This window comes from Trichechus manatus, unplaced genomic scaffold (genome assembly GCF_000243295.1).
Source record: "Trichechus manatus latirostris isolate Lorelei unplaced genomic scaffold, TriManLat1.0 scaffold00082, whole genome shotgun sequence".
Lineage (NCBI taxonomy): Eukaryota > Metazoa > Chordata > Mammalia > Sirenia > Trichechidae > Trichechus > Trichechus manatus.
In genome coordinates this window covers 4,501,838-4,515,911 of record NW_004444018.1, presented here as the reverse complement: position 1 = coordinate 4,515,911, position 14,074 = coordinate 4,501,838, and the positions used below count along the sequence as shown (strand labels likewise).

At 41.7% G+C, this 14,074-nt stretch overlaps 1 protein-coding gene across 1 annotated transcript in view; it reads left to right on the top strand.

Annotated features, from left to right (window-relative positions):
• Positions 1-14,074, top strand: part of SLC28A3 (solute carrier family 28 member 3) — a 53,906-nt gene that overhangs the window by 20,666 nt on the left and 19,166 nt on the right. Inside the window, exons 2-8 of the mRNA XM_012556944.2 lie at positions 1,114-1,211; positions 3,381-3,463; positions 6,512-6,603; positions 8,557-8,746; positions 9,970-10,114; positions 12,406-12,519; positions 13,114-13,191. Coding sequence (XP_012412398.1) covers positions 1,114-1,211; positions 3,381-3,463; positions 6,512-6,603; positions 8,557-8,746; positions 9,970-10,114; positions 12,406-12,519; positions 13,114-13,191 — 800 coding nt within the window. The remainder of the gene's footprint in view (positions 1-1,113; positions 1,212-3,380; positions 3,464-6,511; positions 6,604-8,556; positions 8,747-9,969; positions 10,115-12,405; positions 12,520-13,113; positions 13,192-14,074) is intronic.

The following is a 14,074-nucleotide window of genomic DNA, read 5'->3' as shown; positions in this document are numbered from 1 at the left end:
TGGACTTTGTCGTTGTTAGCTGCTGTTGAGTTGGCCGCCAACTCATGCCAACCCCATGCACAGCTAACAAAACGCTGCCCGGTCCTGTGCCATCCCTGTGATCGGTTGTGAATTGGACCGTTGTGATCCATAGGGATTTCATGGACTGATCTTCAGAAGAGCTCACCAGGCTTTTCTTCCTAGTCCATCTTAGTCTGGAAGCTCTGCTGAAACCCGTTCGACCTTATAGCCACATGCACGCCTCCAATGACAGACGGGGGTAGCTTTAGTACCCTGTGAAAAAGCAACTTAGAATGAAACGGGAGAAAGATTAGGACTCAAAAAAGATAAAAGAGAAATGAGCCAAGTGTTTGTCACATCTGAAGAACAGCAGCTGGGGGCTCAGGAAACCCCTCCAGGAGCGAAGCTCACTGAGCTCCTTAAAGTAATCCCAAGATGGCGTCACAAAAGAAGGCATTTTTGTTCTGCTCATTACTGCCAGAGCTTGCTTTAAATCAAAGAAATGTATTTTAACATGTCATAAATCCAACATCTAAGAATATAATTATCCAGCCTGTGGTTTACTGTATTTTGTTTCATAAGTTGAATTTTATTAGTTGTAAGTCTATGTGATACGCTAGAAAGGAGTCTGGAAACCCGCAGTTAGTTCCAACCCTGTTTATTAAGAAGTTACGTGGGTGGTTGTTGTTGTTGTTAGTTGCCAGTCAAGTCAGATCCAACCCACAGCGACCTTACGTACAAGAGAACGAAGCCGTTGCCTAGTCCTGCGCCATCCTCACGATTGTTGGTATTACATGGCTTGCAAAAAAACCAGTTACCATTAAGTCGATTTCAACTCAGAGCGACCCTTTAGGTGGCCTAGGCAAGGGTAATTATCCTCAAGTTGGACCACACAGGTCTTTTCTATCAGAACAAAACAAAACTCATTTCTGTTGCTTCATGAGCCCAAGGGTCATTGGTTATTACTTGAGTCCCATGACTCAGAGACACCTAATCTTTGTCCCGTCCCTCAAAAGTCTTCTGTGCAGCATGCATTGAAAGAGTGTTTGTTTTTGTTGTTGTTTCATTTCCTTTGCTCTGACATTCTATTTTTGCAATCTGTACTTTCTTCTTAAAATGAAGATGACTTTCTTAAAAACAGAAACATATCAGGAGACGACTCACTTAGGAGTAGAGCTGTGCAAAAGGGAGAGCGTGTCAACACCAAACAGGTCGGATTGCACTGCTGTGAGTCAGGCTGTAAACCATGGAAACCGCTGGGCAGCAGGCATGTAAAAACCGTAGGAACAGAAAGCATGCTCTCAGCTGGCACGCAGAGAAATAGATCAAATGGCAAATAGAGTTTGTAAAGCAAGAGTCGTGAGGAAAACACACGTGCCCAAACAAAGAGATTTTAGGTTTATAATACATTTTGTCCTCAAAGTTCCCTAATGGGAAGGCTTTCTCTGATACTTCACTGTGACAGATTGCCAGCTCGTCACAAGGCAAAAAGCACTGGCTTAAACGAAAGCATCTGAACTTTAAAGTAAATGTATCAGACAAATCAGACAAGGAAGGCTCTAAGATGCGGTTCTAAAACTGTTCCATCACTCCCTAGATTCCCTAGGGCTCCTTAGTGGTACCTAAGCAAGGCTGAGGGGACCCTGTTCCCTGTCTTCCATCCCCACTCTTACTACGCCACTTTTACCTCTTTTATATATAAGTTATGGGTAGTATTTCATTTGAAGAAAGACTTCTGCCACTAAAAAGTGAGCAAATCACGCATGTAGCTAATCCTTTAAAGAGTAATTCTGGGTGCCTTTCATTGTGCCATTCATTGTGGGGAGTTTGTACTGTTTATTGTGGGGCACGTTCTCATTATAAAAGAGTAACTTGTAGAAAGTGTGGAAAATTAACACACTGAAATTTGGAAAATAACAAATGACCCGTAATTCCAGAAAAAAATCAGCACTTAACATCTTAGAATATAGCCTTCCAATATTTTTATGCAAATATATACCCATATGTGTATTACCCGTATTGGAAATCATACTATGCATATTATTTAGTAACTCTCTGTTTCAATTAATTTACTGTAAAAAGTGTTCATGTCACTAAATATTGTTCAACAAACAAAAAAGAAAACAATAGTACTGCCGGACATTCCGTAGATAGCAGGTAATTTGGGGTAATTTCGCTCTAAGGAAACAATCATTTAAATCAAGTGTTTACCAAACTATTAGCCAAGCTAGGTGTTAGATGGCGAAAAAAAGGAGTAACACACGTCTCCACCCCTGTCTTCAGCAGCTACAGCTTTGGGCTCAGCTGGTCTCTTTCCCAATTATCCTCTCACTCTCCTCGTTCCTGAGGTCCAGCCCAGAAAATGAAGGTAGCGGAGTTAACAGTATAATGGAGATTGGCATTAATGGACTAAATGGGCTTTGAGAATCCTTTCAATTCAGACATGTTAAGGATTTATTTCTATGTTAAGTAAAGAGAATCAAAAGCCGCATTGGATCTGCAAGAAAACAAAAGCTGAGATTTGGCATTATACCCCTTAGAGCATGTTCAGAACCGCTCCACGTGTGCTTACTTTCTCCCTAGCCTCATAATGTCTGGAAAGATTATTTGAAATGTTATTGCAAAATGGTGGGTGATAGGAGATCCTCTGTGCCATCCTAGGAATGGGATGGGTCATGGATATTTGAGAGCTTAAACTGCGCTGAGAAAGATTGCCCGTAAAGATGGTCCACATGTATAATTTACCCAATTAATTAGATCTAGGACTAGCAGAACAAGGGAAATACTCCCCCTTAGCCCAACTGAAAGAAGGACCCTAGGTACCAAGGAGAGGTTTATAGGGCCTTGAAGGCGCTGAGCTAGTCATTACATCTGCAGACCAAGCTGTGTGCAGCCAGAAAATAAAACCAGCTTTGAGCTCATCTTTTCAAAACTCGTGCTGGCAGAGGATAAAGGGAGATTTATGTGGCCCCTGCTATTAACTGCATTTAGCACTTGCCTGAAAACAGAGCTGGAATTGAATGATCACAGTGGGGAGAGGAGCAAAAAGCAGAAATATGAGCCTGTTCCCCAAAAGAAAAGGAGAAAATACCAATGAGTTCTTTGGATCGCTGGTTTTAGAGTCTAGAGGGCTCATCATTACACCATGGAACCACCACCAATGAGTTCTTTGGAAGGAAAGGGGGAGGTAATTGTGATCCTGGTTTTTTGTGATTATAAGAGGGAAAATGTCTGTGCAGTAGATAATAGAAGCAATCTCTCATCATAATTTAAAAGAAACTTTTGAACATTCTTTGCCAGGATTCTGAGCAAAGGAAATCAGTATCCATTTCACCCAGAATTTTCATTATTCCATCTCTGCTTCAATGTTTGATTTCCAGGAGGAAGAAGGTGTCAGCTTTGAGCAGGATTCTCCAAAAAACACAGAAAACATAGAAGACAATGAAGATATGCATCCAAAAGGGTACAGTTTTTAAACCAGGGAAATAACCACACCTACCTCCTATGTGGTTTTGCCACTTTGCTTTATCCTCACCTAATTTTTAACATCAATTATGATTTATTAGAGAATTATGATTTACTGTCACCACCACCAATCTCCCTCCCCACTACCTACCCAACACCATTTTTGGAAAAATGAATGGTGCTCTGGGATAATCAATGTGGTAAATTTAAACTGCTGATGTCCTGAGAACCCAATATACTGGATTTAAATTCACCCAGGACAGTCTTCTAATTAAATTACCAACTAATTGCACCAGTCCATACAGAAGCAGTTCTTTCATCTTCTCAATTAATTAATCTTCTCAATGTTGATCAATAAGCAACTGGTTTCTCGAAACTCAATTCACTTTAAATCCCAAGAAATAGATGCTGTTATTTTCTAGTATCCCAAAGATACTCTGTCTTAGTTATTTACCTAATGCTGCTGTAACAAAAAATACCACAAGTGGGTGGCTTTAAAGAACAGAGATGTATTGTCTCACAGTTTGGGAGACTAGGAGTCCAGATCAGCATCAGCTCTAGAGAACAGTCCTTCCTTGTGGTAGCTCCAGGTGTCCCTTGTCATTCTTCGGCTTGTAGAGAAACCTTTATATGATGTCTGTCTTCTCCCTGTGTCTGTGTGTCTCTGTGTCTATTCTGCTCTTTTTATAAAACACTAGCCAGAAGGAATTATGTTTAGAGCCCATACTACTCTGGTATGACCTCCTTAACATAACAAAAGAAAAATCCTATTTCCAAATGGGGTCATATTTACAGGTACAGGGTTTAGGACTTCAACGTGTCTATTTTGGGGGGACACAATTCAATCCATATTATACTTCAAGTCCTTACAGCCCCAGAAATAGGAAAGGCAGGATTATTTTTATTTTTCAGACCAGGAAAACGAAGCTCAGAGAAGCGACTTACCCAGAAATAGAGTTAGGTTACAATTTCAGATTCTGATTTCTATTCCAGGATTGTCTGGTACTCTACCATAATACTACAGTATTGGTCCAGTTCTTATATTCCTATTTAAATTTGATTTAAATTCCCACTCCTCTGAGGAACTTTGTTTGCTCAGAATTAGGATGGAACTCTTGTGACATATACATCATCAAGAATATCTACCACCTCAGAAACCCGAGCTCAGTTCCATCCTTCATGAGTCTCTGAAGGACCCTGGAGGCTGGGAAATGCCCTTGGGTGGTCAGAGGTACTCAGATTACACTTCATGTTAATGATGGAAACAATCACTAGGAGGTCAGGAATTTTTCAGCCTAGACAACCAAATGGCCCAAGTGTCTATTTCCAGCTACTTTATTCAGAGTCAGATTGCTATAATGGACTACACACATTTGCTGCAATTTAAAAATCTGATAAATCCGACCTAGCAGATGTGCCCTATTAAATGTCACCCTCTACCCCTGCTACTTATTAACACTACATCAGTAACTGAGGGGAATGCATTGTTAGCCTTTCCTAAATTAAACCACGAAAACCATGAAAAATTTAATCATCACTACTTGTTTGTGTCTCCAATATCTCCTAGGGTAGTATTACTAATTGTCAATATGCACATTGACATACACACAACAAAAGTTTCATGAAATACTTATTACTGTGTGTGATACACTCTGATATTTCCTATTCCTTTTTTTTAGTGATGGTTATCATGTGTTGTGTTGACTTCACAACCCACCAATAGGTCCCAACCTACAGTTGCAAAATACTGTCCCTGATAAGCAATGCGTCCTCCTCCCATTTCATTGATCTGTTAGTTCAATAAAATCCTGTTGAGCACCCTTTATGTCCAGTTCTCTAGGGTTCACAGATACCTCTTCTCCAGGAGGTTATAGTCGGCCGTGAGTTCATAGCAAAATGCAATCAAAGAAGACAGTCAGAGGAAAGTGTAGAGGAATGCTTCCGTCCGAGGAGATCTAAGAAGGCTTCATAGAAGCTAGTGACTGGAGATGTACCATGAAGTTTGAAGGGTGGCGGAGACTTAGACATGTTGGCATGATTCCCTAAGAAGAAGGGAAGTGAGGGCATTAACCAGGGGAGAGGAGGTCTCCGAGCTAGGAGATGAATCCTTTGAGATCCTGGAGGTTGGGAAGCATCTAAATGGGATGAGAAGTGGTTGTTATATAAATGCTGGCTAGTGGCCTGGAAGTGGCAAGGGCTAAATCCTTCTACTAGGCCTCACGTGGGAGGCCTGAGTCACAGGTGTCACTGAGGAACAAGGCACCTGCTGAGAAGCCAGGGTTCAGTTCAGGTGTGGAGGGGACAAGGAGCATCCCAGGAGAGATAGAGGATGGTAATTGTGAGCACAGTTCTGTGGGCTCTCCAAACTCCCTGCTGAAGTGGTGAGATATACACATTGCTCACACACTACCCATTGACCCTATAACAAAGCCCTGGATGGAAAGAAGAACATGCCACCAATTCCAGAACTTTCAGAGAAAGGCATGACAACCCATTGGTAATCAGCCCTCAAATCCACAAGACCTTACTTTATATTTCAAGCACCCAGTGAAGTCTTTCAGCCTTAGGTTAAAGAGGGTGGTGACCAAGGACAGAGAAGCACCCACTTGCCAGAATTTAGTGGAACCAGGAGGGATGACCAAGTTTGTTGGATTTGTATTTTTTCAATAAAAATTTAATAACCACTGGTTAAATCTAATGGAAGCCCTTAGAATCTATCCAGAGACACTCTCCTCCTGTAATTTATTTCAGCTTTTGGCTAGTTATCCATTTCCTCTGCTCTATTAACAGAAGCATGTTTTCTGTGCCTCTGTAACCCCTCGGGGCTTAGCATGCTCATTCAGTAAGCATCGATCCAAGCTATTGCGGAACTGATTCTAAAATGAAATGAATGCTTCCCCTTCCTATTTTGTAGGAAATACATTTCGTGAATTTGTATTTTGTTTGTGTCCCAAAGCCGACTACCGAACCCAGCCTTCGCACGCAAGTTTATTTCATGTTTTTGGTAGTCACTTCCGTCGACCTTTTTGCTTTTGTGTTGTTACAGGTACCTGGAAAAGAAATATGATGCAATTTGTGGTATTTGTAAGAAACACAAAACCACACTTAAGTACATCATCTGGGGCATTTTATTAGCAGGTGAGTAACAAAGGGGAAGGGGAGACCAATGTCTCTTTTTGGGAATCCCCCAAGTATTAGCTAGCTTTGGGTGGAAAGCTGCTAAATCTCTCCTCCTCCTGGACCTCACTGAATTATGCAGGGAGGAGGAGGAGTAGTTAGGAAGCCCCTGAGTCTCGGGTCTCAGCCTGCGATACCTATGCAACTCCTTCTCTCCCTGATTATAAACCAGCAGCTGATTTTTCTGAACTATTTACTCTCACAGCTCATATAGTTACTGTGATGTGGATTTGAGGGGTTGGGTTGGTTAATGCAAATCCAGAAAGTGAACAATTTTTAAGTGACTAGCTGACTTGGAGGGAGCCCTGCTGGTACAGTGGTTAAAGCGCTTGGCTGCTAACCTAAAGGTCAGTGGTTCAAACCCACCAGCTGCTCCTCGGGAGAAAGATGTGGCAGTTTGTTTCCATAAAGATTTACAGCCTTGGAAACCCTATGGGACAGTTCTACTCTGTCCTTCAGGGTCGCTATGAGTCAGAATTGACTGGACAGCATTGGGTTTGGTTTTGGTAGCAGGCAAGGTGATGACCACAAGGTAAAAACCTAATTGCAGGGAGCAATGTGAGCAATTGATACTTTATGCAATTACAAAAGTACAACACAAAGAGAGCCTAGAGTCGACCAACCCACGCCTCTTGCCTGAAGGCAGGATCAAAACCAGTTGCCATCACATCAACTCCAATTCATGCGACCCCATGTGTGTCAGAGTAAAACTATGCTCCAAAAGGTTTTCAGTGGCTGATTTTTCAGAAGTAGATCACCAGGCCTTTCTGAGGTGCCTCTAGGTAGACTCGAACCTCCAACCTTTAGGTTAACAACCGATCAAGTAAACTGTTTCCTCCACCTGGGACTTCAAAGGCAGGACAGTACCGTCTTAACAGATGATACTGTCTCCTGTTTTCACTCCCTCCAGACAAAGGGCTCCAGAGACCGTTTTTAAGACCTCTCACATCTATAAAATGTAAACACTGCAAACACTACCACCAAAGTCTTCCAACATTATCCAGGACTGCTGAGCCCCACAGGGCACAAGGTTTTGATGGTGCTCAGACATCCAGAACAGGAACCAGCAGGGGTTGGCAAACTTTTTCTGGACTAGGCCAGATAGTAAATATTTAGGCTTTGTTGACCAAAAGGTCGAAACCATGCAACTCTGCAACTGTAAGTGAAAATAGCCGTAGATCCAAGGCAATGCATAAACGAATGGGTGCGGCTGTGTTCCAACACAATTTTATTAAGTGGCAGGCCAGATTTCACCTGTGGACCATAGTGTACCAACCCCTGCTCTAGACCAGTGACTTGTGTGGGTGTTCATTGTAACAAATAAAAAGTTAACAATTAGCTGTTTATTTTAAACATGAACTCCCACAAAGAGACCTTATTATTCTTCTTATCCCAGCATCTCCTTTGAAAACAGCCACCTTGGTAATTGCCCCTACCTCTTTCCCTTAGAGATGCTGTGGCAGTTAGAGACTGTCCTTTAGTGGGTCTATTATACTACTCAAGTTTAGGCCAAATCAGAACTGGGAATCAGGAGAACCAACTCGTCTCGGCCAGTGGTTGCTTAAACACATGGCCTTTCTTTGACAGTAGCTCACTGGTGAGCCTGAATGCCAGGGCCAATGACCAAGCATCGAAGACTCAAGAACTCAGAAGGTTCTGCAACAAAAAAGGCCTAGCCCTCTGCCTTCCTAGCATTCATACTGAGAATGTCAGAGACTTACTTTGAAAACACACACACACACCAAGTACAGTACTTAACCATCAGAGGTGCTAATAACCCTATCAAGAGCACTCCTGCATTCAATAATTTACTGATTGCGCCCCTCCTCACCTGAGCCAGATCCGGATCCGTGGCTGACAACTGGGCTCCAGGCTGTATTGGTAATGCTTGTATCTGGTTTGCTTCCCCGACAGGTTACCTGGTGATGGTGATTGCAGCTTGTGTGCTGAACTTTCACAGAGCCCTTCCTCTTTTTGTGATCACCGTGGCCGTCATTTTCTTTCTTGTCTGGGATAACTTGATGGCTAAATATGAAGATCGAATTGATAAGCTCCTGTCTCCTGGAAGAAGGCTTCTGAACAGACATTGGTTCTGGCTAAGGTGGTAAGTACAGTTGGTTCTTATTCCAGTAGAGAGGGATCTTGGTCTATTCAAACACTGTTCCAAAATGTGTTCTCAACTTGCTTCCCCATCTATGGGATATTGAAGCTAGAAACAACCTAGAGAAGATTCTGTTTCAATGCCTTCATTTTACAAACAGGAAATCAAGGCCTAAGTAAGCCAATGACTCATTCAAGATGTGTTCAATTGCTCCTACAGACTGCCTTAATTTCAAGTGTAACTAGATAATAAAATGTCCCAGAGATATTAATTTAATAATTTTCTGTGTACTACATTAAAGAGAGAGCCATGTACTTGTGTATCAAGAAGGAGTTGTTAGGAAAATAGAATAGTGCAAGGGTTTAGTCATAAGTGAAGTCCCTGTGTGGTGCAATTAATGCACTCAACTGCTAACCAAAAGGTTGGAGGTTCAAGTCCATCCAGAGGTGCCTAGTGACCAACTTCTAGAAAATTAGCCATTGAAAGTCCTGTGGAGCACAGTTCGACTCTTGACACACATGGAGTCACCATGAGTTGGAATCGGCTCAACAGCAACTAGTTTTTCCCTTTCCAAAAAAGTCTTTCTCTCTGACCCCTGTATATATCCTTGGTCCAGCCAAGGGGTCCAAGAGTCATGGAACAGTTTTTTGGGAGCCATCTACTTCCAAATCTATACATGGGATGAGGTATCTCTCACTCCTGGTAGCTTAAAAAAAAAAACAAACAAACAAACAAAGGCCCATTCTTTTGTATTTTTTGCAGTTTTTTTTTTTTTTTTTTCCTTTTGACGTGCATGAGAACTTCTTTAATGTAATCTGGCCTATCAATCTTTTCTTTTATGATGTATTCCTTTGTTTTCAGGTTACATAGTAACCTGTAATGGAAATATTGACTTTGTGTTAAATGTTCATGACCTCAAACCCAGAAAGCAGTTAGAAAGTAGACCACAACTTGATGCAACCCACATGATTTAAGAGAATTTTCCTTATTCTGAGAAAAGGAAAAAATCAAGTGGTGGAACATGGGAGACAACGTTGCTTAACGCTTTGGCTGCTTGCCTTGGTAGCCACTTCAGAAGAGGATCTATTGCAATTTCTGGAAGCACAACTTCCTGGAGGCACGGTGTGTTACTCTTGTTAACAACAGTCTTTGTTAGTTAAAGCCTGATGACAGTTTTCAAGTTAGCACACCAAATGATGCCAGTGTTTCCCTTCCCGTTCTCACAGGGTGATTTGGAGTTCACTGATCCTGGGGGTGATTTTCTGGCTGATCTTCGACACGGCCAAATTGGGCCAACAGCAGCTGGTGTCCTTTGGTGGTCTTGTAATGTTCCTTCTCCTGGCATTTCTATTTTCCAAGCACCCAACCAAAGTAAGTGTGAAACTGGTCTTTACTGGGTTTTTTTTTCCTCTCTCTCTCTTTTTCTCTTTTTTTCCCTATAACTTGCTCAAAATACTGATTATGAAGAAAGTAACTATCATCCAATGTTGTGCTTACCTTGTTATGAGATTTAAAGTGGCTAGGGTACCAATCTTCCCGAGCTGTCACAGAATCATCCATTACTCTCACATTTTTCATTCACAGTAAATTTCCAGTTACATAACGAGTGAGATGTTCCTTCCCTGTCAAGCCCAATTTCTATTCATGTCCCCCACCTCCCACCAAGAAACACACATTCAAAAAAAAAAATCCATTTTAATTCAGATTTCCCCAGACCAGTAAATAATCTAATATTCTATCATTGAATTCTACAGTTTATTGGATTTCCATTTTGCAATTCAGACTTTTTTACTCTAAACATTTGTTCTTAATGTTGTTTAACAACTTTGTTCACTTTGAATCTAATTCTCATCCCTGTTCTGTGAGCTTTAGCCTATTGCATGGGCAAAAATTCTGAAGCATTGAAGATTTCATATATGCCTGAACAATAACAAAATCTAGATTTTTACGGGCTGAAAGATTGGTTGACCCAAGAAAAAAATAACTGATGAGAGACTACAGTCACCGGATATGATCCAAATTCTTTGTCTTGTTCAGTTGACCATCTCCATTGTCTTCTGTGCCTGCAATCCCATAGTCCTTTGCAGGCCACTCATCTCAGCACCAACAATAAAAGCAAGATTGTCCCTTGCTGTTGCTCTCCCTGGATCTGCATCAGAGTTAATTGGTTCCTTTCACTGTGAAATGAAAGCCACTCAACAGGACTGAATTTCACTTCGTTCTCTTACAAATTGTCTGATCACCAATCCTTGGACACTCAGAGAAATCATATTCTGCCTTTCCATTTTCCAGAAGTAATTACATGTGCCTAATATTTACAGGATTACTAGGAAGGCCAGTTCCTTCTTCCTTTAATGGCCCTTCTTAGACTACTCTTTGTGTCTAAGTGATTTTATCACGACATAATGGTTGCATACTTCCCTGGGGCTGAAGGCTTCAAATTCAGGTTTAAGAAAAGGGGATGTAAGCCTGGGATTTTAGATATTTATCAAAAGAAAAGTCTTACCAATATTGTAATTCGAAATTTTATTTGATTTATAGATTCGTGAATTGGGCAGCACAGTTTCTAACGCAACTAGAAAAGTGCTCCCCAAAACAAAGACAAACTAGGGTTTGTATGTTGTTGTTCTGTGCAGTCAAGTTGATTCGGACTCATAGCAGCCCTACAGGACAGAGTAGAACTGCCCCATAGGGTTTCCTAGGCTGTAATCTTTACAGGAGTACATCGCCATGTCTTTTCTCCCGCAGAACAGGATAACATACAAGTAACAACAATAACAAAAAAAAAAAAAACAGAGAAAAAGTAAAATAAATCTTTTTTTTATACGATGAAGTTACAGCTGGTCATTAGTTTTACCATACTATCAAGTCATGAAGGAGGCCTGGTTGCACAGTGGTTAAGCACTCGGCTGCTAACTGAAAGGTCAGCAGTTGGAACCCCTAGCTGTTCCACCGGAGAAAGATGGAGCAATCTGCTTCCATAAAGATTACAGCATCAGAAAACCTATGGGGCACTTCTCTGTCCTATAGGGTCAGTATGAGTCGGAAGCAACTCGACGGCAACAGGGTTTTTTTTTGGATTATCAGGTCATGAGAAAAGGCAGGGCGTGTAGAGCAGTTAAATGTTTAAACATCCAACTTGGAACATTTGAGCATGTACATAAATTAAAATTGAAACCCCTGGTGGCATAGTGGTTAAGTGCTACGGTTGCTAACCATAAAGGTCAGCAGTTCGAATCTACCAGGTGCTCCTTGGAAACTCTGTGGGCCAGTTCTACTCTGTCCTATAGAGTCGCTATGAGTTGGAATAAGTTTCACAGCAAGGGGTTTGGTTTTTTTTTTTTTTTTTTTTTTGGCAAACAGAAATGTTTTTGCGCAAATCAAGAAAGTCGAAGGAGACAGGAATTTTGCATGAGACCCCTGAAGTGAAGCTACCCATGCCCACGTTCCAGTGAGTCTGGAAAAAGATTGAACAGTTTCTATCATAGGATTCTCTGCTTAGGGCTGCTTTGGCTTTCCAGAGAAGGTGGGTCACAGACCACATCTGAGAATGCTGCAGGCCACACATTTGCTTTCAAGGAAATGGTGGTCTTCTGAGTGTTCATGCCCAGCTCAGCACTGAGTTTCTAATATAAGATCTATGTCTTGACCTTTCTCCATAGGTTTACTGGAGACCTGTCTTTTGGGGACTTGGGTTACAGTTTCTTATGGGGCTCTTAATTCTAAGGACGAAACCTGGTTTTGTGGCCTTTGACTGGTTGGGTAAACAAGTTCAGGTAAGTCTGGTTCACAAAGAACACCTTGCTTTTAACATCTGAATGTAATCCTCAGCCTGTCAGAAGTAGGTTCATTTGTCTCCATTCGTTGGCCCATATTTCAATTCCATAGCATGAGTTAGACAAATAATTTTGTTTACATAGAATGTGTTAATCTGTTTAGTTTATTAATATTATTGCTGCCCCTTGCCCATATTGTCCACTACATCCCTCCCCAACCCTATTTCCCCCTTCATCCTGCCCAGGGGCGTCACACTTCTAAGATAGTCCCGAAAGCAGAACAGGCTTTCTTTGCGTCTAGCGGTACCTAGTGCTCCCATGTGCCATCTATGACTTGCCAGAGCAAACTACCACACTGGGCTTGTTCTGTAGCTTCTTGGAGTCAGACTGAATATCATAAACAACAGGAAATCTCTATGCTGGTATGCTTCAATAATATACCTCCATGCCCTCCAGTGAGGAAATGAACTTTCCAAGTAGTCTATCCAACCAGTTTGCTGGATCCCTAGCCTTTGCTGAGCCGCAAGTGTCCTGGGACAGTAGCCATAACTTCAGGGGTTTTAATGATCTGCTCTTTTTCTTTATTTGACTCAGACTTTCCTGGGGTACGCTGATGCTGGCGCTTTGTTTGTCTTTGGTGAGAAGTACACAGACCACCTCTTTGCATTCCAGGTAAGGCCAACCTCTTTTCTATGTGGACACTGCTTTTTCGGTAGCTTGTCACTCTTTATGAATTGTTCAGATAGAACCTACCTCTTGCCATCGAGTCGATTCCAACTCATAGTGACCCTATAGGACAGAGAAGATCTGCTCCATAGGATTTCCAAGGCAGTAATCTTTATGGATGCAGACTGCCACATCTTTCTCCCTTAGAGTGGCTAGTGGGTTCGATTCAATGACCTTTCAGTTAGGAGCCGAGCTCTTAACCACTGCACCACCAGGGCTCGTAGATAGAACCTAATGGACTGAAAACCAGTCATAGGACTGCCTACCATGTCGTAAGTGCATAATACATATCACTACCATTTTCCTTACAATTTCACCTGAAGTCAGGGGATGCTCACATTTTAGTTTGATAACTACAGTATTAGAGGAAACATCAAGAGGAGGTCAGAAGTAATCTAATACTTTTGGGGGACAGCAAGGACAGGGGAGCAATAGGGCAGGGGTGGGGAGAGACCCAGACCACACCGAGCTGTGGTCTATGTAGGGCAGAAACTGTAGAAACACAGTCCGCCTGGCAGGCACCCAAAGAGCATCTGGAAAATAGGAAATAGAAGAAGACAATCATCGCCGACACAGAGCTGAGCTAGTTTCCAAAGTTTAATCACTTCTTCAGTGATTGAAAAATACACAAGTAAAATAATCATTATTTTAAAAGCTAAAACAATGAATGCTTAAAGAGAAACAAAGTCCTGATACATGTTACGACATGGATGAACCTTGAAAACCTTATGCTGAGTGAAGTAAGCCAGACACAAAAGGCCAAATAGTGTATGATTTCACTTACATGCAATATATTAAATGGGCAAATGCATAGAGACAAAAGTCTATT